At 43.6% G+C, this 25,676-nt stretch overlaps 1 protein-coding gene across 5 annotated transcripts in view; it reads right to left on the reverse strand.

Moving 5' to 3' along the window:
- BABAM2 (BRISC and BRCA1 A complex member 2) overlaps positions 1-25,676 on the reverse strand; it is a 438,330-nt gene that overhangs the window by 98,327 nt on the left and 314,327 nt on the right. For all 5 annotated transcript variants that reach the window (XM_061431264.1, XM_061431265.1, XM_061431268.1 and 2 more), the window contains one exon: positions 586-685. In XM_061431264.1, the coding sequence (XP_061287248.1) occupies positions 586-685 (100 nt within the window). The remainder of the gene's footprint in view (positions 1-585; positions 686-25,676) is intronic.

Here is a 25,676-nt window from a genome sequence, read left to right on the forward strand (position 1 = left end):
GCATATACATGAAATCAAGAAAAATGGTACTGATGCACCTTTTTGCAGGGCAGGAATAGAGACACAGACATAGAAAACAGACTTGTGGAGACAGTGAGAGGAGAAGGGGGACAAATTGAGAGAGCAGCATTGAAACATATGCATTACTACATGTAAAACAGATAGCGAGTGGGAAAGTGCTGTATAACACAGGTAGCTTAACCCAGTGCCTATGACAACCCAGAGGAGTGAGTGAGTGGGGGGAGGTGGGAGGGAGGCTCTTGAGGGAGGGCGCATACATATACTTATGGCTGATTCAAGTTTTTGTATGGTAGAAAACAACACATTGCAAAGCAATTGTCCTCCAATTTTAAAGAAGATGAAGGTAAGACTGGAACAGGGAGGTCAGAATCCTTAGAAAAGGAAGGAGGGCAAACAAAGTGGGAGAGAAACTGATGAAATCTATTCAGAGCAGGAAAGGCCATGTTAGATGGAGGCTGAAACTAAGACCGGGTGGAGAGGATGGCATCTGCACCACGATGCTGGGGAAATGACAGTGGAGGAAAGAGCCTTACAAGGCTGGGGAGGCAGGGGACTTGCTTTTACCTTGTTGGTGAGCAGGTGGCACACTTGGGGAACATAATCAATGAGACAGCCTCCTCCTGGAAAAGCTGGGATGTGAAGAGCCGAGGAGCCGCCAAGTGCACTGAAAGGACAAGAGTACAGTGGATACTTCTCTTAGGGCTCAAGCAACTTACATGACATTCCCAACACACTTGGTTTCTCTTGTCCAAGTCTGCCCACCAACTGCCTGAATCAATGAGGGTGAAATTAGGTGCTTCACTTTATGATTCCATTTCTATATTTTAATCCATTTTGTTACAGCAGCATGTTCACGTTTCACATAACAAACAACTAACAATTAATGACAACTCATGATCCTATCACAAAAGTACAGATAAGCATATTTTGATTGGCATAGGTAAATGTCTTACCAACACGAATGGGTTGTACCTGTTACTGAAACACAGACTTCTATACTCTTAATTATGCCCAATTCATAATTGAGCCAAGCAAAGATACGTCATTCATTAAATGTTGAACTGATGTGCCGGTGTTATAGAGAACCAAAGGGACTAGTTGTGAAGCTCACGGCTTGGCAGCCTTGAGCAGCCTCTTTGGACTTTAGTTTTCTTATTCTTGTGAGTGAAGTGAGTGAAAGTTGCTCAGTCGTGTCCGACTCTTTTGCAACCCCAGGGACCATAGCCTGCCAGGCTCCTCTGTCCATGGGGTTTTCCAGGCAAGAATACTGGAGTGGGTTGCCATTTCCTTCTCCAGAGGATCTTCCCAACCAAGGGATCGAACTCACGTCTCCTGCATTACAGGTGGATTCTTTACCACTGAGCCATGTGAAGTAGGTGGTTGAGAGAAGGGGATGCAGTCACCCTGGTGGTTAGGCAACCCAGGCAGGTTTTGTAAATGAGTGCAGAGAACCAGGTAGGGTCTGGGGATTTTGCACACAGTGGGAAGGGCTCCCATTGCTCAGCCTCGGCTGGTTTCTAATATGTAAGGAACACATGCCTGGTCTCATCAGATCCTAATTTTTCAACTGAAGCCAGAAATCCAGATGATTTAAGCTCTCAATTTTTAAATGGTGTTAAGCAGTTAAGCATTTTCTGAAATACTGGTCTGGAGTCTGTGGGCCAATATGGGTAGAAAGTGAGCAACTAATCAGTCAATGCTGACATTCGATTCATCTAAACAAGAAGGGACAGTAAAAAATCATCAATCCAAGCACTGAGACACACTGCTGATCTAGAAACAGTTTCCAGAACTTTCCTGGAGATTCTCTTTTCAGTTTAAATTAACTGGCATAGAATTATTAAGAAAATTGTTCAGAACCTTATAGCATGCATTTTGTATATCATTCTTAATCTTGATTTCATCTTTTGTCCTACTCTTCTTTGGTCCTAATTTGTTTTTCTTACTTGAATTTTATTTTAATGTGTATATTTCTATGACCCCGTAAACCATTTCTTTAAGACAAACAGGATATAAAAAGACTCCTCAATCCCTTAATGCTGTGATTATTCATTATCCAAGTCCCCACAGTAATGAGATTGTAAATGGAAACAAAATATTTGACAATAACAGTCTGGAAAATCATTCTCAAATAGTTTAGAGCAGAGAGACTCAGTCTAGAGTTTGTGGTCTTCCCTGGTGGCTCAGTGGCAAAGAATCTGTCTGCAGTGCAGGAGATGCGCGTTCGATACCTGGGTCAGGAAGAACCCTGGAGGAGGAAATGGCAACCCACTCCAGCATTCTTGCCTGGAAAATTCCAAGGATAGAGGAGTCTGGTGGGCTAACATCCACGGGGTCACTGAAGTGACTGAGCGCACACACACTCACAGTTTGTGGAATAATATCTGTAACTAGCTAAAGGACTCCAGGACCAGCCTGTCACTCTGTTGACTACAGATTTCTGAAATTAATTTTTTTAGGTAAAAATGAATATTATGTTTATTTATGGGAATGAAAAATCCCAAGAAACAAAATTTCAGGTGATGCAAGTAACTCAACACAGAGTGGAAACATTCACTGTTGACTTAGCCTCCTCAGAAGATAAGTAAAACGCACTACTCTGACAACTGAGAAGATTCTGAGACAGCGTTTGACTAAGTATGACATTCATGAATCACATACACCCTGTAACTGCACAGAATTAGCAAGAACGTCATTTCCATTTGCTACTCTCTGAAGAGACACTAGATGAGATTTAGCCTCAACTCTGAAGAAAGCTAGGAAAATTCCTGTGACTTTCTGTGAACTAGAGGAAGGCTTTCTGTTTCCTCTTACGTACGCAGAAGTACACAGAGGGTGCGCATCTCACTCCAAGGGTCTAATGGTTCCATTAGGATGGAAAACTGATTAAGAAGAAAATTTTAAATTACGAGAACAATAAATCCAGTATCTATAGCCTGTGGTTTTTGGTGAAATATCTGCATAACAGAATACTAAGATTCAGGCTTCTCATAGGTTACTTAGAGAAACAATCTTCAGCATAATAAACCGACACCCCCTCCCCCCAACCAAATGATTTGGATAGTTCCCTGGAATTGACAGCACTGGACTTTGATCTGTATAAAATACTACAGAGTAAGTTTTAAATCATTCACTACATTGAATACAATGAGTAAAAACAGTATGTGAAAAATCAACTTGAATCTCTCTCTCTGCTTCTGAGATACAGCCATTTAACAAAATTACCTATAACAATAGAAAGAAGCAGAGGTTTGGAGAAACCCAAAGGCCGGCTGCTCAACTGCCAGGGCCATCTCTCTGCACCCTGCTTCTGTGATTATCAAGAACTAACTCTGGTCGCTAGGTGCTTTCCCATTATCTAATTGAACCCTCTCTACAACTCAATGAGGTGGAAATCATCACTGTGATATTACAAGTGAAGAAATTGAGGCTCAGAGAGCAGAAGAAACTTCCCTGCAGTCACACAACAGGGAAATAGTACAGCTGGGATCTGAATTCAGGGAAGCCTGTTGCTAGTGTCCAGGCTGCTGTGACTGCTGAATTATGCACCTCCCTGGGGAGGGGGTGTGTGCTAGGTCATTTCAGTCGTGTCTGACTCTTTGCCACCCCATGAACTGTAGCCTGCCAGGCTACTCTGTCTATGGGATTTCCTAGGCAAGAATACTGGAGTGGGTTGCCATGCCCTCCTCCAGTGGATCCTTCCGACCTAAGGATCAAACCCATGTCTCTTACATCTTCTGCATTGGCAGGTGGGTTCTTTACCACTATGCCACCCAAGTGGGGGTGGAGTATAATCTTGAAAGGGCTGCAAGGATGGAAAGACACACTGGGGGTGACTACCAGTGAGCGGGGTCAGGATTTCAATGAGGTTAAAGGGCTTCTAGAAGCACTCAGCGGAGAAGGCGATGGCACCTCACTCCAGTACTCTTGCCTGGAAAATCCCATGGATGGAGGAGCCTGGTGGGCTGCAGTCCATGGGGTCGCAAAGAGTCGGACACAACTGAGCGACTTCACTTTCACTTTTCACTTTCATGCATTGGAGAAGGAAATGGCAACCCACTCCAGTGTTCTTGCCTGGAGAATTCCAGGGACAGGGGAGCCTGATGGGCTGCCGTCTATGGGGTCGCACAGAGTCGGACACAACTGAAGCAACTTAGCAGTAGCAGCAGCAGAAGCACTCAGACCACCACAGAAGCACAGTGCTGCACAGCTCATCTCCCTTTGCAACTTTCCACATGGCAGCAGGGCAAGCATTCCTCCTGATTTTGTTCACACCCAGATGGTCAAACAACCAGATTCACTGCATCTCGGATGTGATGGACCAACCACTCTGTCATGTTCAATTGTGAACGACTTAGCTGTGCAGGGGAAGGAAGCCTCAATGTGTGAAGCACTTCAGATACTACAAAGGATAGTTTTAAATCAGAGTTGATTTCTTAAAGGAAACTCGCTGCACTCTTTATTTAACTCAGTAGTTTTTCAGCCCATGAGAGTTCTGAACCTGACTTCCAGCATTGCATGCTGATAAGTGCTGCTGATTCATGTATAAATATCCGCCTCATGGGTAAATATTTAACAGGCTTGCTATAGCCTGAATGCTGCCCTGATCGTGCTGAATAAACAAAGTCAAGTGCCATGAAATAAAAGAGCTATTATGTTTTCAAAGGGTGCAAGATGGAGGAGGTAAGGCCTTGTGATCTCAAATCCTTTAATATTCATGAATCAAAAAATACTATGCTGAGCATGTACAAGAGAAAACTCCCTCTCTGCAGGCATGCCCAGCTTCACTCAGCTCTTCTCAGGAATGCAGGGCTGGCTGGAGAGAAGCCGGGCCTCGCTAACCCACTCTGTGGCTGAGTAGGGGCTAGGGACAGGGTGATGGGGAGATCAAAGGGACCACTGGGGCTGTTGACTCTTCTGATCTCTGGAGCAGTTCAGGGAGAAAGGTGGGTTAAAAGATGGAGAAACTAAATTGGTGTGCCAGGGTCTCAGGCTGAACTTGAGAGGAGAGGGTGAAAAGGGCTGCTTTGATGAGAAAGTACCTTCTATCTCCTTATAGGATGCAATGAAACATGAAACTAGCTGATAATTCATAGAACTGAAACTGAGTCCATGGACAGAAATGACAAGGACAAGGCCAGAGCTGGAGAAACCTTTCCACCTTTTGTGGAGGTAAACAGACCCAAAGGTAGCCAGAAAAACAATTCCAAGTCTGTCCTCCTTGGGTTCTAAAAGTCAAATATAAGAACTGTTTATGTACTAATATTATTGTTTCCATGCAAATACAGCTAACTGAGCCTCTGTGGATCTTGCTCGGTCTGCAAATATTCAAAGCGTCTCTAATATTGCAGACTTGACTTGGCTACAATCAGTAGCATAAGGAAATATTTTGGGGCATTCTGGCGTGGAAAAAGGCAGGCAATCAACCTGTCTGCAAGCTTGACTTGGGACAATGGGTTTTTAACCCATTATGAAATAGTAACTCCCCTCTGTTCCTGTGGGGCCTTACCTATAGGCCAAATAAAAATGAAGAAAACGTTGACTTAGCACCAGAGAAAACCAGAAGGGTCACTGATTTTCAGCTGCAGTTCTTGCTTCTACCAAGTCTGCTCTCTTTGGTCCTTCTCCACTTTCCCCTGAGTACAGTGGGGATACTACTACTCCAAAAAGACCCACCTCTCTCAAGGGTTAAAGTAACAATTAGAGTTACACTAATATGAAAATGAAATGTTCCCTTGGGATCTCTAATTTTCTTGAAGAGACCTCTAGTCTTTCCCATTCTGTTGTTTTCCTCTATTTCTCTGCATTGATAGCTGAGGAAGGCTTTCTTATCTCTCCTTGCTATTCTTTGGAACACTGCATTCAGATGCTTATATCTTTCCTTTTCACTTCTCTTCTTTTCACAGCTATGAAGAGGTGACAAGACTACACAGAAGAACTGTACAAAAAAGATCTTCACGACCAAGATAATCACGACGGTGTGATCACTCACCTAGAGCCAGACATCCTGGAATGTGAAGTCAAGTGGGCCTTAGAAAGATCACTATGAACAAAGCTAGTAGAGGTGATGGAATTCCAGTTGAGCTATTTCAGATCCTGAAAGATGATGCTGTGAAAGTGCTGCACTCAATATGCCAGCAAATTTGGAAAACTCAGCAGTGGCCAGAGGACTGGAAAAGGTCAATTTTCATTCCAATCCCAAAGAAAGGCAATGATAAAGAATGCTCAAACTACCGCACAATCACACTCACCTCACACACTAGTAAAGTAATGCTCAAAATTCTCCAAGCCAGGCTTCAGCAATACGTGAACTGTGAACTTACAGATGTTCAAGCTGGTTTTAGAAAAGGCAGAGGAACCAGAGATCAAATTGCCAACATCTGCTTGATCATCTAAAAAGCAAGAGAGTTCCAGAAAAACATCTACTTCTGCTTTATTGACTATGCCAAAGCCTTTGACTGTGTGGATCACAATAAACTGTGGAAAATTCTGAAAGAGATGGGAATACCAGACCACCTGACCTGCCTCTTGAGAAACCTGTATGCAGGTCAGGAAGCAACAGTTAGAACTGGATATGGAACAATAGACTGGTTCCAAATAGGAAAAGGAGTACGTCAAGGCTGTATATTGTCACCCTGCTTATGTAACTTATATGCAGAGTACATCATGAGAAATGCTGGGCTGGAGGAAGCACAAGCTGGAATCAAGATTGGCTGGGAGAATATCAATAACCTCAGATATGCAGATGACACCACCCTTATGGCATGAACTTCCTGATGTTCAAGCTGGTTTTAGAAAAGGCAGAGGGACCAGAGATCAAATTGCCAACATCCGCTGGATCATCAAAAAAGCAAGAGAGTTCCAGAAAAGCATCTATTTCTGCTTTATTGACTATGCCAAAGCCTTTGACTGTGTGGATCACAATAAACTGTGGAAAATTCTGAAAGATGGGAATACCAGACCACCTGATCTGCCTCTTGAGAAACCTGTATGCAGGTCAGGAAGCAACAGTTAGAACTGGACATGGAACAACAGACTGGTTCCAAATAGGAAAAGGAGTATGTCAAGGCTGTATATTGTCACCTTGCTTATGTAACTTATATGCAGAGTACATTATGAGAAACGCTGGGCTGGAAGAAGCACAAGCTGGAATCAAGATTGCCGGGAGAAATATCAATAACCTCAGATATGCAGATGACACCACCCTTATGGCAGAAAGTGAAGAGGAACTAAAAAGCCTCTTGATGAAAGTGAAAGTGGAGAGTGAAAAAGTTGGCTTAAAGCTCAACATTCAGAAAACTAAGATCATGGCATCCAGTCCCATCACTTCATGGGAAATAGATGGGGAAACAGTGGAAACAATGTCAGACTTTATTTTTCTGGGCTCCAAAATCACTACAGATGGTGACTGCAGCCATGAAATTAAAAGACGCTTACTCCTTGGAAGGAAAGTTATGACCAACCTAGATAGCATATTCAAAAGCAGAGACATACTTTGCCAACGTAAATGTTCATCTAGTCAAGGCTATGGTTTTTCCAGTGGTAATGTATGGATGTGAGAGTTGGACTCTGAAGAAGGCTGAGTGCCGAAGAATTGATGCTTTTGAAGTGTGGTGTTGGAGAAGACTCTTGAGAGTCCCTTGGACTGCAAGGAGATCCAACCAGTCCATTCTGAAGGAGATCAGCCCTGGGATTTCTTTGGAAGGAATGATGCTGAAGCTGAAACTCCAGTACTTTCGGCACCTCATGCGAAGAGTTGACTCATTGGAAAAGACTCTGATGCTGGGAGGGATTAGGGGCAAGAGGAGAAGGATGAGATGGCTGGATGGCATCACTGACTCGATGGACGTCGGTCTCACTGAACTCCGGGAGTTGGTGATGGACAGGGAGGCCTGGCGTGCTGTGATTCGTGGGGTCGCAAAGAGTCAGACATGACTGAGCGACTGATCTGATCTGATCTGATGGCAGAAAGTGAAAAGGAACTAAAAAGCCTCTTGATGAAAGTCAAAGAGGAGAGTGAAAAAGTTGGTTTAAAGCTCAACATTCAGAAAACTAAGATCATTGCATCTGGTCCCATCACTTCATGGGAAATAGATGGGGTAACAGTGGAAACAGTGTCAGACTTTATTTTGGGGGGCTCCAAAATCACTGCAGATGGTGATTGCAGCCATGAAATTAAAAGATGCTTACTCCTTGGAAGGAAAGTTATGACCAACCTGCTGCTGCTGCTAAGTCACTTCAGTTGTGTCCAAGTCTGTGTGACCCTATAGACAGCAGCCCACCAGGCTCCCCTGTCCCTGGGATTCTCCAGGCAAGAACACTAGAGTGGGTTGCCATTTCCTTCTCCAATGCATGAAAGTGAAAAAGTGAAAGTGAAGTTGCTCAGTCGTGTCCGACTCTCAGCAACCCCATGGACTGCAGCCCACCAGGCTCCTCCATCCATGGGATTTTCCAGGCAAGAGTACTGGAGTGGGGTGCCACTGCCTTCTCCAATGACCAACCTAGATAGCATATTAAAAAGCAGAGACATTACTTTGCCAACAAAGGTCCGTCTAGTCAAGGCTATGGTTTTTCCAGTGGTCATGTATGGATGTGAGAGTTGGACTGTGAAGAAAGCTGAGCGCCGAAGAATTGATGCTTTTGAACTGTGGTGTTGGAGAAGACTCTTGAGAGTCCCTTCGACTGCAAGGAGATCCAACCAGTCCATTCTAAAGGAGATCAGTCCTGGGTGTTCTTTGGAAGGAATGATGCTAAAGCTGAAACTCCAGTACTTTGGCCACCTCATGAGAAGAGTTGACTCATTGGAAAAGACTCTGATGCTGGGAGGGATTGGGGGCAGGAGGAGAAGGGGACGACAGAGGATGAGATGGCTGGATGGCATCACCGACTTAATGGACATGCAAACGTTTGGGTGAACTCCGGGAGTTGGTGATGGATAGGGAGGCCTGGCGTGCTGCAATTCATGGGGTCGCAAGGAGTCGGACATGACTGAGCAACTGAAGTGAACTGAACTGAATATGAAAATAGCACCACACACTCCAAGAGAGATGTTATTCCATAATGCCTCTTGTGCGAGTGTTTCATGTCCAGGGTAACATCAAGCCATGGTCAGAGATGTGTGAAGCGGTCTTGATGTTTCGTTTTTGCCTTTGAACCGGGTTCCGAGGGACAGGAAGTTGACCTGGTTGCCTCCTCCACAGCAGGGTTCAGGGGAGTGTGAGGGTGAAGCCTGAAAATGGAGAACTTCAAGGATGATAGAAGGACACCATCCGCCACTGACCCCAAAGTTAGGAGAAATCCTAGACAAAGGTGAGCCTTCAATTCAATCCAATAAACATGAACTATATGCCTAAATCTGTTTCTGGACTTGAGTTTTCCATTCTGAATATAAGACTCGGGCACCACTTTTAACTCCTTTCAAGGTAGAGAAATGCCAGGGACCTCAAGAATCTAGGGCACTCTATAATGAGAGAGTATGTTTCCTGGTAGCGTGCCAGGAAAGCCATTACAATAAAACAAAAGTCACTGTTATTTACTGAGTATCCACTTTTGCCAGGCATTCTACTAAATGTTTCATTAGCTTGAAACCGCCCAAGAATTCTGCCAGGCAGATCTAATTAGCCCAACTTACAGATCAGGAAACTGAGATTCTAAGAGTCTAAGTATCTTGTCCGAGATTATGCAGCAAGTAAGTTGCAGGGTTTGAATCCGAGTCTCTCTGGTTCCAAAGCCTGTGCCCTTCTTTAGAAATTTTTTCATAAGAAGGATGGTGTGGAATTTCTAAAGCTCTAATCTCTACTAATCCCTACCTATATACTGAAACAGTAGTAGAAGTGGCTGAAATTATCCTCAGAAAACCTTCATCCATGAAATTCATCACCTTGTTATCCCACTTTTTCTTAAGATACCATGTCACAAGCTATTACCTGGGTAGGATAAAGAAAAATCATATGTAGTTTCCAAAAGTACAACCACATTAAGCGAAGAGTCTGGGTTTTGTTGTTGTTGTTTTCCTAACTGGATTTTCTTTTTCTTAGAAAAGCATTTTCTACCGCTGTTGTTAGCCACCGTCTCATTTTATAGATTCAGCTTTGAGCCCTTACTTAAGAGCCTCTCCACCCCTCAGTTAAACAAAATCAGAGTGTAATTCAAAATACTGAAAATCTCAATGACTATAACAGGAGAATAAAATAGTATAACAGGAAAATAAAATAAAAGATCGGAATGACAAGCTACAAGTAGGAGAAAATCCGGGAGTCACGCTGGATGAGACGTCACTGAGACATGGATGTGGGCCTAGCTGTATTCCATTTGTGCACCTGATCAAAAAGTTCCACTAAGTGTACCTCAAGGCATAAAATCAGATCTTATTATTCCATTTGTTGTTTCCCATTTTTAGAGGAACATATAAAAATGGAAATGTTCTGAGATGGGGTGAGTAGGATTAAACACTCAGAAAATGTTCCTATTTGGAGCAAAGTCTAAAGAAGTTGAAATGCTGAGTTAAATTACCTAGAAGGTTATGGAGTTATTAAATAGAGTAATTTTAAAAGGTGTAGGCATACTATAATGATCAAATTTGAATCAGGTAGTCTTTGCTAGATCTGGGTTCGATCCCTGGGTTGGGAGGATCCCCTGGAGGAGGGAATGGCAACCCACTCCAGTATTCTTGCCTGGAGAATCCCCATTTACAGAGAAGCCTGACAGGCTACAGTCCATGAGGTCAAAAAGAGTCAGACAGGACTGAGCGAAAAAGCACATACACATTCTTTGCTGACTCGCAGTATAAAAGAAGAGAATTTAAAAGGTAATATGGAGGATTTAGTTGGTAAAATGAATTCTCCACAGAATTGTGTGGTGAATAACCGTTCCATTTATGAAGTTTTATGTGTAATATTAGGCACTAATACTGAGTGCTTTACATGAATGATATCATTTCTTCTTCACATCAATCTACAAGAAAGGTGTTGTCCCATTTTACAGATAAGAAGGCTAAAGCTTAGAGAAGCCACATAACCCTCCTTGAAGTCACACAGGTGGTAGGCAGTGTGTGCGTGCTAAGTTGCTTCCGTTTTGTCTGACTCCTTGGGACCCCATGGACTGTAGCCCGCCAGGCTCCTCTCCTCTGTCCATGGAATTTTCTAGGCAAGAATACTGGAGAGGTGGCCATTTTGGCATCTAGGTCTCTCTGCCCTCAGTCTACCACTCTTGGGTCTTCACTGATCACTTCTGTGACTACTGAATCCTGATCTGTAGGCCTGACATCCGGTTCCCTGTGTGCCAGGCCCATCAGGCTCCTTCCGGCCTGGGTGTCTTCAGGCAGATGCCTGGGCTGACTGAGCCCTGAGGCAGTGCCAGGAACACTCATTAAACTTATGTAGGTACCTGAAGTTGAAGCGGTTAGGGACGTTTTCATCCTAGGCAAATGAACCGTTAGAAACTCTGAGGGCCAGAGGACTTGATGGGCACTTTCCAGGAGAAAGGAGGGGAAATACAAGCAAGGAAACTTTATACTTCAAGAAATACAAAAGATGAGAATATTTTAATTGCAAACAGAGTCTGTCTAATGACATGAACACTAACCAAGTTTTTGTTCAGAAATGTGTTTAAGTTTGTTAACATCTCAGAAAAGCCTTTAAGGGACAATCTTAACAGATGTCCACCATCAGGATTTTGTTAGCATGTGGAAAAGCATTTAAAGTAAGCCCTGGAAAACAACAATGAACTTAGCAGATGTTCTATTAAGATCTGGTATGAACTACTTATAATGATGCCTGGCCACGCAAGACATGAACAGGCGAAGGGAAGGAAAAGCTTTTCCCCCTCTTACTGTATGTTGATCCCTGGCCTGTTACCTGCAGTATGATTCCATCACAATTTCTCAAACACCAGTCATTAGGAATGAGTGAATTTGTTATTTACAACTTTGAGACTCCAATGAATGACTTTATGGCTCTGCTACTACACAGGTAGAGGTTGTTGTTCCTATGAATTACTTTTGAAACATACTTACTGAGAAAAATCAATACATATCAAGTATATCAAATCATTACATTGTACACTGTAAATATCTTACATTTTAATTTGTCAATTATACTTCAATAAAGCTGGGAAAAAAATCAATGCATGTAATAGTTACCCTAGACTAAACCCACAAGCATTTTTATAACTCCCTCCTCCTCATTGTACACAGGTTTTAATCATGGACAAAAGAGAAAAAAACTCCATCTGTCTGACCAGGGTAGAGAAATGTATCCACTTGATTCCTGTTTGTTGGTATTCACTGAAGGTTCAGGCCTATGAATGGGCCTCCTGGTCGTTCAGATGGTAAAGAATCCACCTGCAATGCAGGAGACCCAGGTTGGATCCCTGGGTTGGGAAGATCCCCTGGAGAAGGAAATGGCAACCCACTCCAGTATTCTTGCCTGGAGAATCCAGGGTCGGAGGAGCCTGGTGGGCTACAGCCCAAAGGGGTGCAAAGAGTTAGACATGACTGAGCGACTAAGCACACATGCTATAGGCCTATAAACAGCATAAATGACTTCCTACATATAGCACTGGTCTCTGCACTCCAAGACTAACCTGTAGGGAGCTGGAGCCTGGCTTTCACACACCAAGATTGAAAGGATACCAGGAGATGCAGTTAGCCAGGGTACTAGTACACAGCACTTTATAATTTGTTTCCAAAGTGCTCCTCATTTGGGTTTTTACAACAGGCTTACATAATAGGTGGGGCTTCCCAGGTGGCGTTAGTGGTAAAGAACCCACCTGCCAATGTAGGAGACATAAGAGATGCAGATTCAATCCTTGGGTCAGGAAGATCCCCTGGACTACGCAAATGGCAACCTGCTCCAGTATTCATGCCTGGAAAATTCCATGAAGAGAGGAGCTTGGTGGGCTACAGTTCATGGGATTGCGAAAGAGTCGGACTCAACTGATTGAGCACTACAGGGTAGGTTCAGTTAAGTTCAGTTGCTCAGTCGTGTCCGACTCTTTGCAACCCCATGAATCGCAGCACGCCAGGCCTCCCTGTTCATCACCAACTCCCATAGTTCACTCAAACTCACGTCCATCAAGTCAGTGATGCCATCCAGCCATCTCATCCTCTGTCGTTCCCTTCTCCTCCTGCCCCCAACCCCTCCCAGCATCAGAGTCTTTTCCATGAGTCAACTCTTCACATTAGGTGGCCAAAGTACTGGAGTTTCAGTTTTAGCATCATTCCTTCCAAAGAACACCCAGGACTGATCTCCTTTAAAATGGACTGGTTGGATCTCCTTGCAGTCCAAGGGACTCTCAAGAGTCTTCTCCAACACCACAATTCAAAAGCATCAATTCTTCGGCTATCTAGGTTGGTCACAACTTTCCTTCCAAGGAGTAAGCGTCTTTTAATTTCATGGCTGCAATCACCATCTGCAGTGATTTTAGAGCCCCCAAAACAAAGTCTGACACTGTTTCCACTGTTTCCCCATCTATTTCCCATAAAGTGATGGGACCAGATGCCATGATTTTCGTTTTCTGAATGTTGAGCTTTAAGCCAACTTTTTCACTCTCCTCTTTCACTTTCATCAAGAGGCTCTTTAGTTCCTCTTCACTTTCTGGCATAAGGGTGGTGTCATCTGCACATCTGAGGTTATTGATATTTCTCCTGGAAATCTTGATTCCAGCTTGTGCTTCTTCCAGCCCAGCGTTTCTCATGATGTACTCTGCTTAGAAGTTAAATAAGCAGGGTGACAATATATAGCCTTGATGTACTCCTTTTCCTATTTGGAACTAGTCTGTTGTTCCATGTCCAGTTCTAGCTGTTGCTTCCTGACCTGCATACAGGTTTCTCAAGAGGCAGGTCAGGTGGTCTGGTATTCCCATCTGTTTCAGAATTTCCCACACTTTACTGTGATCCAGTCAAAGGCTTTGGCATAGTCAATAAAGCAGAAATAGATGTTTTTCTGCAACTCTCTTGCTTTTTCCATGATCCAGCGGATGTTGGCAATTTGATCTCTGGTTCCTCTGCCTTTTCTAAAACCAGCTTGAACATCTGTAAGTTCACAGTTCACGTATTGCTGAAGCCTGGCTTGGAGAATTTTGAGCATTACTTTACTAGTGTGTGAGGTGAGTGTGATTGTGCAGTAGTTTGAGCATTCTTTATCATTGCCTTTCTTTGGGATTGGAATGAAAACTGACCTTTTCCAGTCCTCTGGCCACTGCTGAGTTTTTCAAATTTGCTGGCAATATTGAGTGCAGCACTTTCACAGCATCATCTTTCAGGATCTGAAATAGCTCAACTGGAATTCCATCACCTCCACTAGCTTTGTTCATAGTGATGCTTTCTAAGGCCCACTTGACTTCACATTCCAGGATGTCTGGCTCTAGGTGAGTGATCACACCATCGTGACTATCTTGGTCGTGAAGATCTTTTTTGTACAGTTCTTCTGTGTATTCTTGCCATCTCTTCTTAATATCTTCTGCTTCTGTTAGGTCCATACCATTTCTGTCCTTTATTGAGACCATGTTTGCGTGAAATGTTCCCTTGGTATCTCTGATTTTCTTGAAGAGATTGCTAGTTTCTCCCATTTTGTTGTTTTCCTCTATTTCTTTGCATTGATCATGGAGGAAGGCTTTCTTATCTCTCCTTGCTATTCTTTGGAACTCTGCATTCAGATGCTTATATCTTTCCCTTTCTCCTTTGCTTTGTAACAAGTGTTAACTCACTGTAGAGATGGTAAGACAGAGGCTTTAGATGCATAATTTGTCCAGGGTTTAAGGCTGGCAATAGTCAAAGTGGGTTTGGAATCTTTCCTCTGCACTCTTTTCATGATTGCATAAGAGTGATCTAAGGAGCCTATTAATAACTCAGACACCCAAGGCCCATCCACAGAGAAGGTGACTGATTAGGCTGACATGGTTCCCAGTGGATCAGGTGCAGGTGGTCCTCACACCCTGCCCTGTACCTCCTGAGGATGCACAACAGGGATGAGGACGGGAAGGCATGTGGCAAAAGCAAATTTGCCTTCCATCCCCAAGGCATGCGGTCACTGACTATTTGAAAGGCAGTATGGACAAGAGGAAAAGAACAACACACAGATGTGCTCTTAAGGACTCAAAGTCTAGAATGGGAGAGCAGGCATTTATGGAAACAACTAGAAAAAGGTGATTACAGCTAAGTGTGTACATGGGCAAAATGAAGTCCAGTTACATGCAGGTAACCAAAAGGCAAAGCAAAGAGTTGTCAAATCAAGACTGCAGCTGGAAGGAAGGAGGAAACAGATTCTATGCAACAAGGTAAGGCACGTGATCAAAGGCTAAGAACTCTACGGACAGCAAGCTGTGGGGCCTGGACCACGCTAGGCAGTTTTTTGCCCCAATGAGAAAAGCCTGTTTCATTCTTCAGGCTGTCTGGGATATCTACTGATCAAAGGGCATCTACCCAGAGAGGGGTAAAAAGCTCTGATGTCCATCCTGAGGCATGCCAATGGTGAACTGGATGGGAAAGAAAATTCAAGGTTAAAAAAGAAGTTCTGTGTAGTTTTATAGTGAGAGATGTCCTGAAGAGAAGGAAGGGTCTGGGGTTTGAGCCTGAATTTCAGCCAGCTTCACTGCTTAACATAGCTCTTTTATACCCACAAGTTCTAAATTTATACCCTTGCTAGACCTTCACTGAACTCAGGACTCATAGAGCCAACTGCCTACTCATCACCTCTACTTGGGTGTATAAAATGTACCTCAAACTTAACCTGCTCATCAGCAAACTCTGCCTGCAAAACCTACTGCTCCTGCTCTCCCATTTCAGCCCAAGCCAGCTCTAACTGATCGGCTCCTTAGACTCAGTCCAAGCTAGAATAGCTTCTTGTCTGGAGTCTTGCCTCCAAGGATATGCAAGGGTTATGCCACCTCAGTGCACTTGGCTCAGTTCTTCCACTGTCCCCTCTGCCTTGCAGTTCTCTTCCCAGCTGTGTGTGGGGCTTCCTCACCTGTTTCAGGTCTTACTCAAACACCGCCTTCTCAGTAAAGCTTCCTCAACAACCTATTTAAAACAATCCACCTCCTCTTCCAGTAACCGCTCTTCTTTGTTTTACTTTGTTTACGGCACAGAGCTCCATAAAACACTTTTCCATATTGTATTTGTTTACCATTTTCTCCCATTACCCTCCACTAGAATGTAAACTTCTCCATAATGGGAATTATTTGTTTTGTTTACTGCTAAGACACCAGAAATAAGAATAAGGCCACATCCATTGTATGCACTCAATAAATATTTGTGGCATTAAGGTTGAAAGAATAAAGAAAGATGAGAGTTTAATTTCTAAAACGGACATGAGAAGTCTATAAATGTATCTATCTTTTCTGAAACAGTCAGTGTGAAAAAGGTTTTAAGGGTCGAGGACAGGGATTGGCAAACTTTCTCAGCAATGGGACAGGTAGTAAATATCACTGGCCTTGCAGCCCTAAGATTTCTGTCGGAACTACTCAAGTCTGATGCTGTAGCAGGAAGAGAGTCAGACGAAATATGTAAATAAGTGTGCGTGGCGGCGTTTCCATAAAATTTTATTTATGGATGCTGAAATGTGAATTTCACATAATTTTTACAAGTTACAAAATACTATTCTTTACATGTTTTTCTAATCATTTAAAAAATGTACAAATCATTTGGAGCTCCCAGGCCATACAAAACAGGCTGCAGGCCAGATACGGCCAGGGCCGCTGTAGTTTTTGCTGACTCTTGAACTAGGATTAAAGGATCACTTGACAGTTCTACAGATGCTGAAGCTGAGGAAAATATCCAGGGAGAAATACAGGCCAAAAGACCTAGATTAGATCAGCCAAAATGAAAAGCAGATCCTTTGGTCAAACCTCTCAGAAACTATATTCGATCAGCAGGTAAACCACAAGCATTTTCAGAAACTATATTCAATCAGCAGGTAAACCACAAGCATTAGCCTTTTTCAGGCAAGGGTGAGGTGAACATTAGGCAACTCGTGGACTGTGGGAGTTCTCATAATGATATTGGATTAGAACTGCAAGAGAGAACTATTTATATGATCTCAAATGACGCTTGAGGCATATTCTGGTGCTTTTACTTCTATGCTAGGTGAAAAAGCTGCCTACAAAAGCCTTCCTCCCACCCGAAATACTAGCTGTTCGTTGGTGACTGATCCTCAGAAATATTAAGATGAATCATAGATGCTCTTTTCACAGTGCAAAGAGAGATAATTTTAAAACTCAGAAAATGTCACTTTGGGAAGTCACAAACCACACAACAGAAAGGCTGCCCAGCCTGAAAATTGTAAATAAATAAAATTCTGATTCTGCATGGAAGCTTTTTCCTCATCTAGATTCCAATACTGTCCGAGGATTGGCCTCTGAGGGTGGCTGGTGTTAAAACGTGTTGATTCCCATAATCTGCTGATGGGAGGCAACCTCTGGTCCCCACCCCTCTTCCCCGGGGCCCTCCCAGGTTAACCCCGCAGTTCTTGGTAACGCAGGCACAGCATGCTCAGCCTTGACTTTCTCAAGCTGATTCTTCTCACCTGCAGGCAGCTCCTGGCCACCCCGTCTACTGTGCCCGCCTGGGTTGGCCTGAAAGGCGCCAGCTGACAGCGTCTCAGCCTTTCCCTGAGCACAGGGAAGACTCCTGTGTTTCTTTCTGCTTCCTGCTTGGAGAGACAGGTATTTCTGTCTTTGATCCCTAAGCTCTGTTTTCTTTCTCCTGTTACTAAACGGTTCACTCCCTATCTCCCCTGCCCCCTGCCATCCCACCCTTTTTGCAACTTCATCATTTTTCCCATATTGCACCGTTTGGCACAGGAGAAGAAGGGAACCACATCAAATAAAGGAATGCAACCACAAAAGCTGCCTTGAGAAGCAAGGCCCCAGAGTCTTTTTTTCTTTTTCTCTCTCTTTTTTTTTTTTTTGCCAGTTTACCGTTTTTGGACTTGATCTCCCATAATCAAATCCTCCCTGTCGTGTTAACAATGTGGTGGTGTGTCAATACATTGGAATTCTGCTTCAATCAGCGATCTGGAGCTTAATAGGAAAATGAAGCAACAAAATGTTGGTCTTACTGTTAACCTTAGGCTAGGCCTGTACTTAGGATCGGGATGTTGGCTTCTTGATGGTATGTGGGCCAAACCTTCAAAGTTTTGTGAGAGCTCAGGGTTGTCAGCAGAGGCCTCAAGCATTATTCAGGCATCCTTCTGCCATTGCAAGGGGGGAAGCCACTCCAAGTACCACTGGCTGGAGCACGAAGCACCCCAAATTTTAGCAAGCTGAGTAAAGTTTGGGTTGAATTTGCACGCAGACATTGAAAATCTACATTCAGCTTACAGGCAACAGCAATTCTCAGGTCTGGCTCTCATGATACCTGTACTTATCACAAAAGGGCTTGTGTAAAGTTAAAGTGTTTTTTTTTTTTTTAAAAATTAAAAACATATGCCCAACATCCAAGCCATTTAGAGACAACAGTAAGGTGCCACAATCTCCAAACATTGGGAAGTCACTATTCCCTGTCCTCAAGATATACAGGTCATCACTGATGTTTAACAACAGCTGGCCAATAGTCGCATGCGATTCTGGTTAATGTTGGAAGTTCGTCCGTTCTTGAACATTATCTCTAGCGTATTCGACATGAGCCATCCACAGACAAGCCACTATGCAGTGACTCTCTACCTATTCCCCACTATACCCAAGTGATGTGATACCCTCCAGAGATTCTTCTGGGGAGAGGAGAAATCTCTACCAATCCCTGTTCTGGGCTTCCCTGGTGGCTCAGATGGTAAAGAATCTGCCTGTAACTCAGAAGAGCCTGGTTCAATCCCTGGGTCGGGAAGATCTCCTGGAGAAGGAAATGGCAACCCACTCCAGTATTCTTGCCCGGGAAATCAATCCCATAGACAGAGGAGCCTGGGGGGCTACAGTCCATGGGGTCGTAAAGAGTTGGACACGACTAAATGACTAACACATACTAACACACACATCCCTGTTGTAGAGTAGCATATTAGAACCTTAGAAAAATGTGTGATTTGAAAAAGCAAATCCTGTAGCTGGTTCTGATGTGAATGAATAGGATAGGTTCTCAACCACCCCTTGCACCAGCAGAAAAATCACATGTCAAACATACAGAAGGAAGAGTCCTTTACCCTTAGGAGATAAAGACCCTCTTAGCTAACAGGTGAAACTGCCAGTTTTCCAATTTTGGCAATGTTCAGTCTGGCCCTTATTACCCCTTTAAGAGCCAAATCATCCATGTCATTCCAGCTGCCCACTGATCTTCCTGCCCTTCTCCCAGCCCCTCTTCTCTGCCACACACCCCTGGCTGCCCAATGGGACAGTGTGTGACTGATGCAAGGCAGTGAAGGGAAGGGGACACCGCTGGCAGCTGTTGCTCAGCAGACCCACTTCTGTTCCACACTGTGCTGCTGCCGCAGAGGTGCCAGGCCCCGATGCCAGCTACAGCCCCAGGACATGCCTACAAACGTGAATGCAGGGTGCTATCATCCTACTATAACATGGCACGGATGCTGGATGGGAACACTACTCCCTTCTATGGGACTCCCAGCCCGCCAGGCCCTGAACTCCAAAACGCACCCGGGAAGCCGGAGGACCCATTTTCTGGAGATACTAGGGAGAGGAAACTGGGGAAAAGATGACAAGAAAGTCTTTTCTCTTGGGAAAGTCCTTTCTTGGGAACTTGAAGAGGTGAGGAACCGAGGAGGCTATTGGCGTAGTCAGAACTTTAACAAAAACAACCAGTATTGAGTAGATTCCTGTCATTTAAAAACACATTTTATCTTACTAAATAAACTGTTTACTTACTAATGAAGGAAGTAGGAGTTCAGTTCTGTTAACACCCATCTGTGCAAAACTGGAGCCTGTTTCTGAATATCTTAATTTATTTACCTGCATCTTTTGCTTTAAAAATACCTCCGTCAGTTTAAATTATATTTTTATCCGACTCTCTGCAATAGATGATTCAAATCAGCCACGACAATAAACACAGGTCTACACGCTCCCAGACAAAGGCTGCCGGGCAGGCCTGAGGAGGAGCAGCAGGCAGCCTGGGAGAGCCCACTGGTCCAGGCAGCTTGGAGAAATCTGTTTGGGGGGAACACAATAACCCCAGAAGGAGATGTGTTTGCTTTCTTTAACCCAGTGGCACAAGATGCAACAGAAGTAGAAAGGTTGTGTCAGGAAGGAAACCAGTTCTGGAAAAGGTAGATAAGGATGATGCCAATTTAACTGGTCAAATATAATTGAAGTTGGCCTATTAGTAACTTCTTTGCAACTCACTTTCTTGGTTGCTTCAGAATTTTTATTACTACTGTTCTCTTAAATCTTTAAAATCAAACACTCAAAATTTACTAACAGAGCAATATTAAGAGCATACAGGGGACTGTCAAAATGACTTACTTAACAAGCTGTGTGGCTGAACCACAGCTATTGAATCCTGACCCTGCAGTAGTGAATGTGTCAATACTGCATGTGTGGCATCAGTGTCACCGAGAGTCACACAGATGCCAAATGGACGCTCAATGTAAGAATTCAGCTTAGGACGTGATTTAATCCTCCGGAGTCCTAAGTGCTCTCCAAGAATAATATCCCATAGAAATCTATGTGGATATTTATAGTCTTCAAGGAGAAAGGTAGAGAGGGATCCACAGCTTCAGGGCCACCTGGCAAGTTCTGAGCACACAGGGCTCAGTGGTCCATCACAGAGCTTCCAGCCCCTTGCAAGGGGGCTGGGTTCCCAGCAGCACCTCTCTTTCCCAGTCAGACCAAGACTGCTTCTCAGTATTAGTGATGACAAATTCCACACAACTGTCTCTTCTGAGTATTTTCTCACTGAATGGGGTCAAGGTCATTTCAGAACCAGGGGAGCCCTTGTGCTCACTCACATCACATCCCCAAACTACTAAGCTGCAGCCATGCTCGCTGCCTGAGCAGCAAACACACCAACTGTGCTTCAGACTCAATACACGCAGTGGGCATATTCTAAGAGACTGGGGCCTCCTCAGAAGCAGGGAGTGGGGTGGGGGGAACTGAAGCCAACTCCTAGAGAAGAAATGACGGGTTCATATGGGTAGGACCTAATCACAGACATAAACAACAAATTTCAAACCACCGAAGTATCTGTCAATTGCAGAGTTGAATACATTAGAGTGAACTCTTCTGACACAGTACTGCGCCCCCATGAGAAGGTCCTGAGTGAGAACATTGGCCATGATGTGTTGTTAAAGGGAAAAAAAGCAAGCTACAGACCAGTCTGTAAGATGTCAAACCATCCATGTGACTAAAGCAACAGCAATAACTCCAAAAACCCCAAATGAACTAGCAGGGACAACACTGTGAAAACACAAAATCGAACTACTTTGCACTTCCCAATAAATCTGTACTTCCTCTCCTTTCACTGAGGTGGAGACTTGAGGCTCACTGACTGTCCTAAGGAAGTGGGTGGTCCTGCCCAGGTCAGACGAGCCCCCAGTTCAGGGATGAATATGGCTAGATCCATTTCATATCCGCCAGAAGGGAAGGAAGAGAAACAGAAGCAGAAGGGGGAGAGAATCTGCGAAAACAAGGTCTGCCTGGGCGTCTGAGAGAACGGCCTTGGACCTCCATGTGTCTGTGTGGAGACAGACATACAGACAGGGAAAAAGAAATAAGTGGAGGAAGTGGGTGCGGGAGAAGCAGGGTAGAGATGGTGAGAGGTTAGAAGTCTCAGATCACCTGATGGAAATCCAAGTGGAGAGGGGTTTCTATTCCAATTTCCCCCTGGGGCTGAGGAGATGCTGCTGCAGAACAACCTGCACACCAAGGGGGAGCTGCAACAGGGCACAGCTCTGATTTCACCCTGTATACTTGGTTCTTTGGTGCTATTGGAAAGTTACAATTGTCATTTATTACCTGTGAGGGTAACGGGGACCAGGATATAAAAAGAAGTGAATGCAAAGAAGAGAAGGTACTGAACTTGGACAGGTGAGGGTGAAAAGGAAAAAGGCAGGGACCCAATGGATGGAGCCCCTGAGGGGTGTGCAGAGTAGTTCATCGTTTGGTTCTGGGGTTAGGAACCTAAAATTCCCAAGGACTTTGGGATTTCATATTATTGATCTGATTCCTACCACTATTTAGAAGAGCAGTCATAATGCCTAACACATATTGAACACTTTCTGTGAGCCAGGCATTGTATTGAGAATTCTCATTTATTATGTTTATTTACTCCTTACAAAAGCCCTATAAGGTTGATATATTTTACAGATAAACAGTAAGGCTTGGCAGGTTAAGTAACTGACTCAATTAACTCATCCAGTAAATCACGGAGACTGGATTGAGCTGGGCCATTTAATTCCTGAAGCCACACAATTTCACCACCACCCGACACCCTGCCTCCTACCACAGACCATCTGGTAGTGAGGCCTTAGCAATCACTTAACTCTTCCACTGTCCAGTTTCCTTATATGCACAAGGATGAGGCCAACTCATTCTCAGATCTCTTTTGGTTCCTTCATTCTACTCTGGGTTGATGCAGTGGTACAGATTGACAGGTAGATATTTGGATTCAAAAAGCTGGGAGTATCTCATTAAGGAAAGCTTTATAAGAAGTCCTATAATACCTGGAAGATCCAATCTTAACGCCCAAACTTTCCTGGCACCAAATTATGAAATAGTGACTAGTTGAGGAAAGCACACGATTCATAAACAGATGGTCTAGATGCTGTAAAGAGGGCAGGTCCTAAATGCAGGAAACAGAAACCCTGAGCCACAACTGTCCAACTGATTCTGCTCACCAGCCTGGGTGCACTTGAAGTCCCTGTGGCCAGGAGCATCATGGCTTTATTTTGCAACAGGGTCACTTGGACAAGAAGCCCCACATGCTTGCTTGGCTCCTACATGGTCTGTCCAACCTTTCAAGACTGTGGTTGAGGCTCTGTTGCTACTACATATTCTTCTCAGCTCTGACTTTTGACCATTACTACTACAAGTCTATTGCACATGTATGCATGCTCAGTCACTTCAGTCGTGTCTGACTCTTTGAAACACTATGGACTGTAGCCCGCCAAGCTCCTCTGTCCGTGGGATTTCCCAAGTAAGAATACTGGAATGAGCTACTGTGCCCTCCTCCAGGGATCCTGCATCTCCTACATTGCAGGCAGATTCTTTACTGCTGAGCCACCAGAGTAGCCCACAAGCCTATACTTTTAACTAAAAGTTCAGTTAACAAAAGTTCAGACTTTGTTCAGTCTCTCACTAAACAGTTTATTTGCTTGCAAGCCTCTGCCTGATGTTTTGTCTGTTTAAATAGAAGTCTCCAGCATAAGCCTTGAACAAGAACAAGCATTTGTGGTGGGCAGAATAATGGCTCCACAAAGACGTTCAAGCCTTAACTGCCAGAACCTGCAAACACGTTACCTTACATGGCAAAAGAGATCCTGCAATGCAATAAAGGTTAAGACTTCAATACAACTACCCTGGATTACCTGAGTGGGCCCAATATGATCACAGGAGTCCTTAAAAGTGGAAGAGGCAACAAAAGAGTAGGTAAGAGAGATGTGACAACCGATGAAGAGACAGAAAAGATGTGAAGTGTGAGAGGGACTGGATCTGCTGTATTTGAAGATGGAGGAAGAAGGCCAGGAATCAGTGGATGCAGGCAGCCCTGAAAAGCTGGGAGAGGCCCTTGGCTGACCTCCAGCAAGGACAAGAATGTCAGTTCTATGACTGCAAGGCACTGGATTCCACCAACAATCCAAGGGAGCCAGAGAATAGGTTCTCCACTAGAGCCTTCAAAAAGGAATACAGCCTGCTAACACCTTAATTTTAGCCCAGTGACAACTGTACTGGACTTGAGACCTACAGAACTATAATATATTTATGTTGTTTTAAGCTCCTAAAGTTGGGGCAATTTGTTATAGTAGCTGTAGAAATCTAATACAGAACTCCAAATACAACTGTTTTTTATAGCAAATACAATGAGATGAATTTATCTTTCGTTATGCAACAAGATAATAACAGTGGTGCATATTCCACCAAATAAAACAGAATCACTCCAGTTCCATTATTCTTTCTCAAGATTGCTTGGCTATTCGAGGTTTTTTGTATTCCCATACAAATTGTGAAATTATTTGTTCTATTTCTGTGAAAAATACCGTTGGTAGCTTGATAGGAAAGTGAAGTCGCTCAGTCGTGCCTGACTCTTTGTGACCCCATGGACTGTAGCCTACCAGGCTCCTCCATCCATGGGATTCTCCAGGCAATAGTACTGGAGTGGATTGCCATTTCCTTCTCTAGTGGATCTTCTCGATCCAGGGATGGAACCCAGGTCTCCCACATTGTAGACAGACACTTTACCGTCTGAGCCACCAGGGTAGCTTGATACGGATTGCATTGGATCTATAGATTGCTTTGGGTAGTATACTCATTTTCACTATATTGATTCTTCTGATCCATGAACATGGTATATTTCTCCATCTATTAGTGTCCTCTTTGATTTCTTTCACCAGTGTTTTATAGTTTTCTATATATAGGTCTTTAGTTTCTTTAGGTAGATATATTCCTAAGTATTTTATTCTTTCCGTTGCAATGGTGAATGGAATTGTTCCTTAATTTCTCTATTTTTTCATTATTAGTGTATAGGAATGCAAGGGATTTCTGTGTGTTCATTCTATATCCAGACACTTTACTATATTCATTGATTAGTTCTAGTAATTTTCTGGTAGAGTCTTTAGGGTTTTCTATGTAGAGGATCATATCATCTGCAAACAGTACACTGCTGGTGGGAATACACTGTTGGTGGGAATGCAAACTAGTACAGCCACTATGGAGAACAGTGTGGAGATGCCTTAAAAAACTGGAAACAGAACTGCCTTATGACCCAGCAATCCCACTACTGGGTATACACACAGAGGAAACCAGAATTGAGACATGTGTGCTCCAATGTTCATCACAGCACTGTTTATAATAGCCAGGACATGGAAGCAACCTAGATGTCCATCAGCAGATTAATAGATAAGAAAACTGTGGTACATATACACAATGGAGTATTACTCAGCCATTAAAGAGAATACATTTGAATCAGTTCTAATGAGGTGGATGAAACTGGAGCCTATTATACAGAGTCAAGTAAGCCAGAAAGAAAAACACCAATACAGTATACTAACACATATATATGGAATTTAGAAAGATGGTAATGATAACCCTGTATGAGAGACAGCAAAAAAGACACAGATGAATAGAACAGTCTTTTGGACTCTGTGGGAGAGGCAGAGGGTGGGATGATTTGGGAGAATGGCATTGAAACATGTATAATATCATATATGAAATTAATCACCAGTCCAGGTTCGATGCATGATACAGGATGCCTGGGGCTGGTGCACTGGGATGACCCAGAGGGATGATACGGGGAGGGAGGTGGGGGGCGTTCAGGATGGGGATCACGTGTATACCCGTGGCAGATTCATGTTGATGTATGGCAAAACCAATACAATATTGTAAAGTAATTAGCCTCCAATTAAAAATAAATAAATTTATATTAAAAAAATAAAATAAGAATTCAAAAAAAACCAGAATCACTAAGTCCTATACTGATAGATTAATGGATAAATAAATAGATAAGAAAAACTCATCTTTTCAGTAGAAGGCCAACTAATAAATGTAAAAGGAAATACGAAGCT

Source organism: Bos javanicus, chromosome 11, assembly GCF_032452875.1.
Source record: "Bos javanicus breed banteng chromosome 11, ARS-OSU_banteng_1.0, whole genome shotgun sequence".
Classification (NCBI taxonomy): domain Eukaryota; kingdom Metazoa; phylum Chordata; class Mammalia; order Artiodactyla; family Bovidae; genus Bos; species Bos javanicus.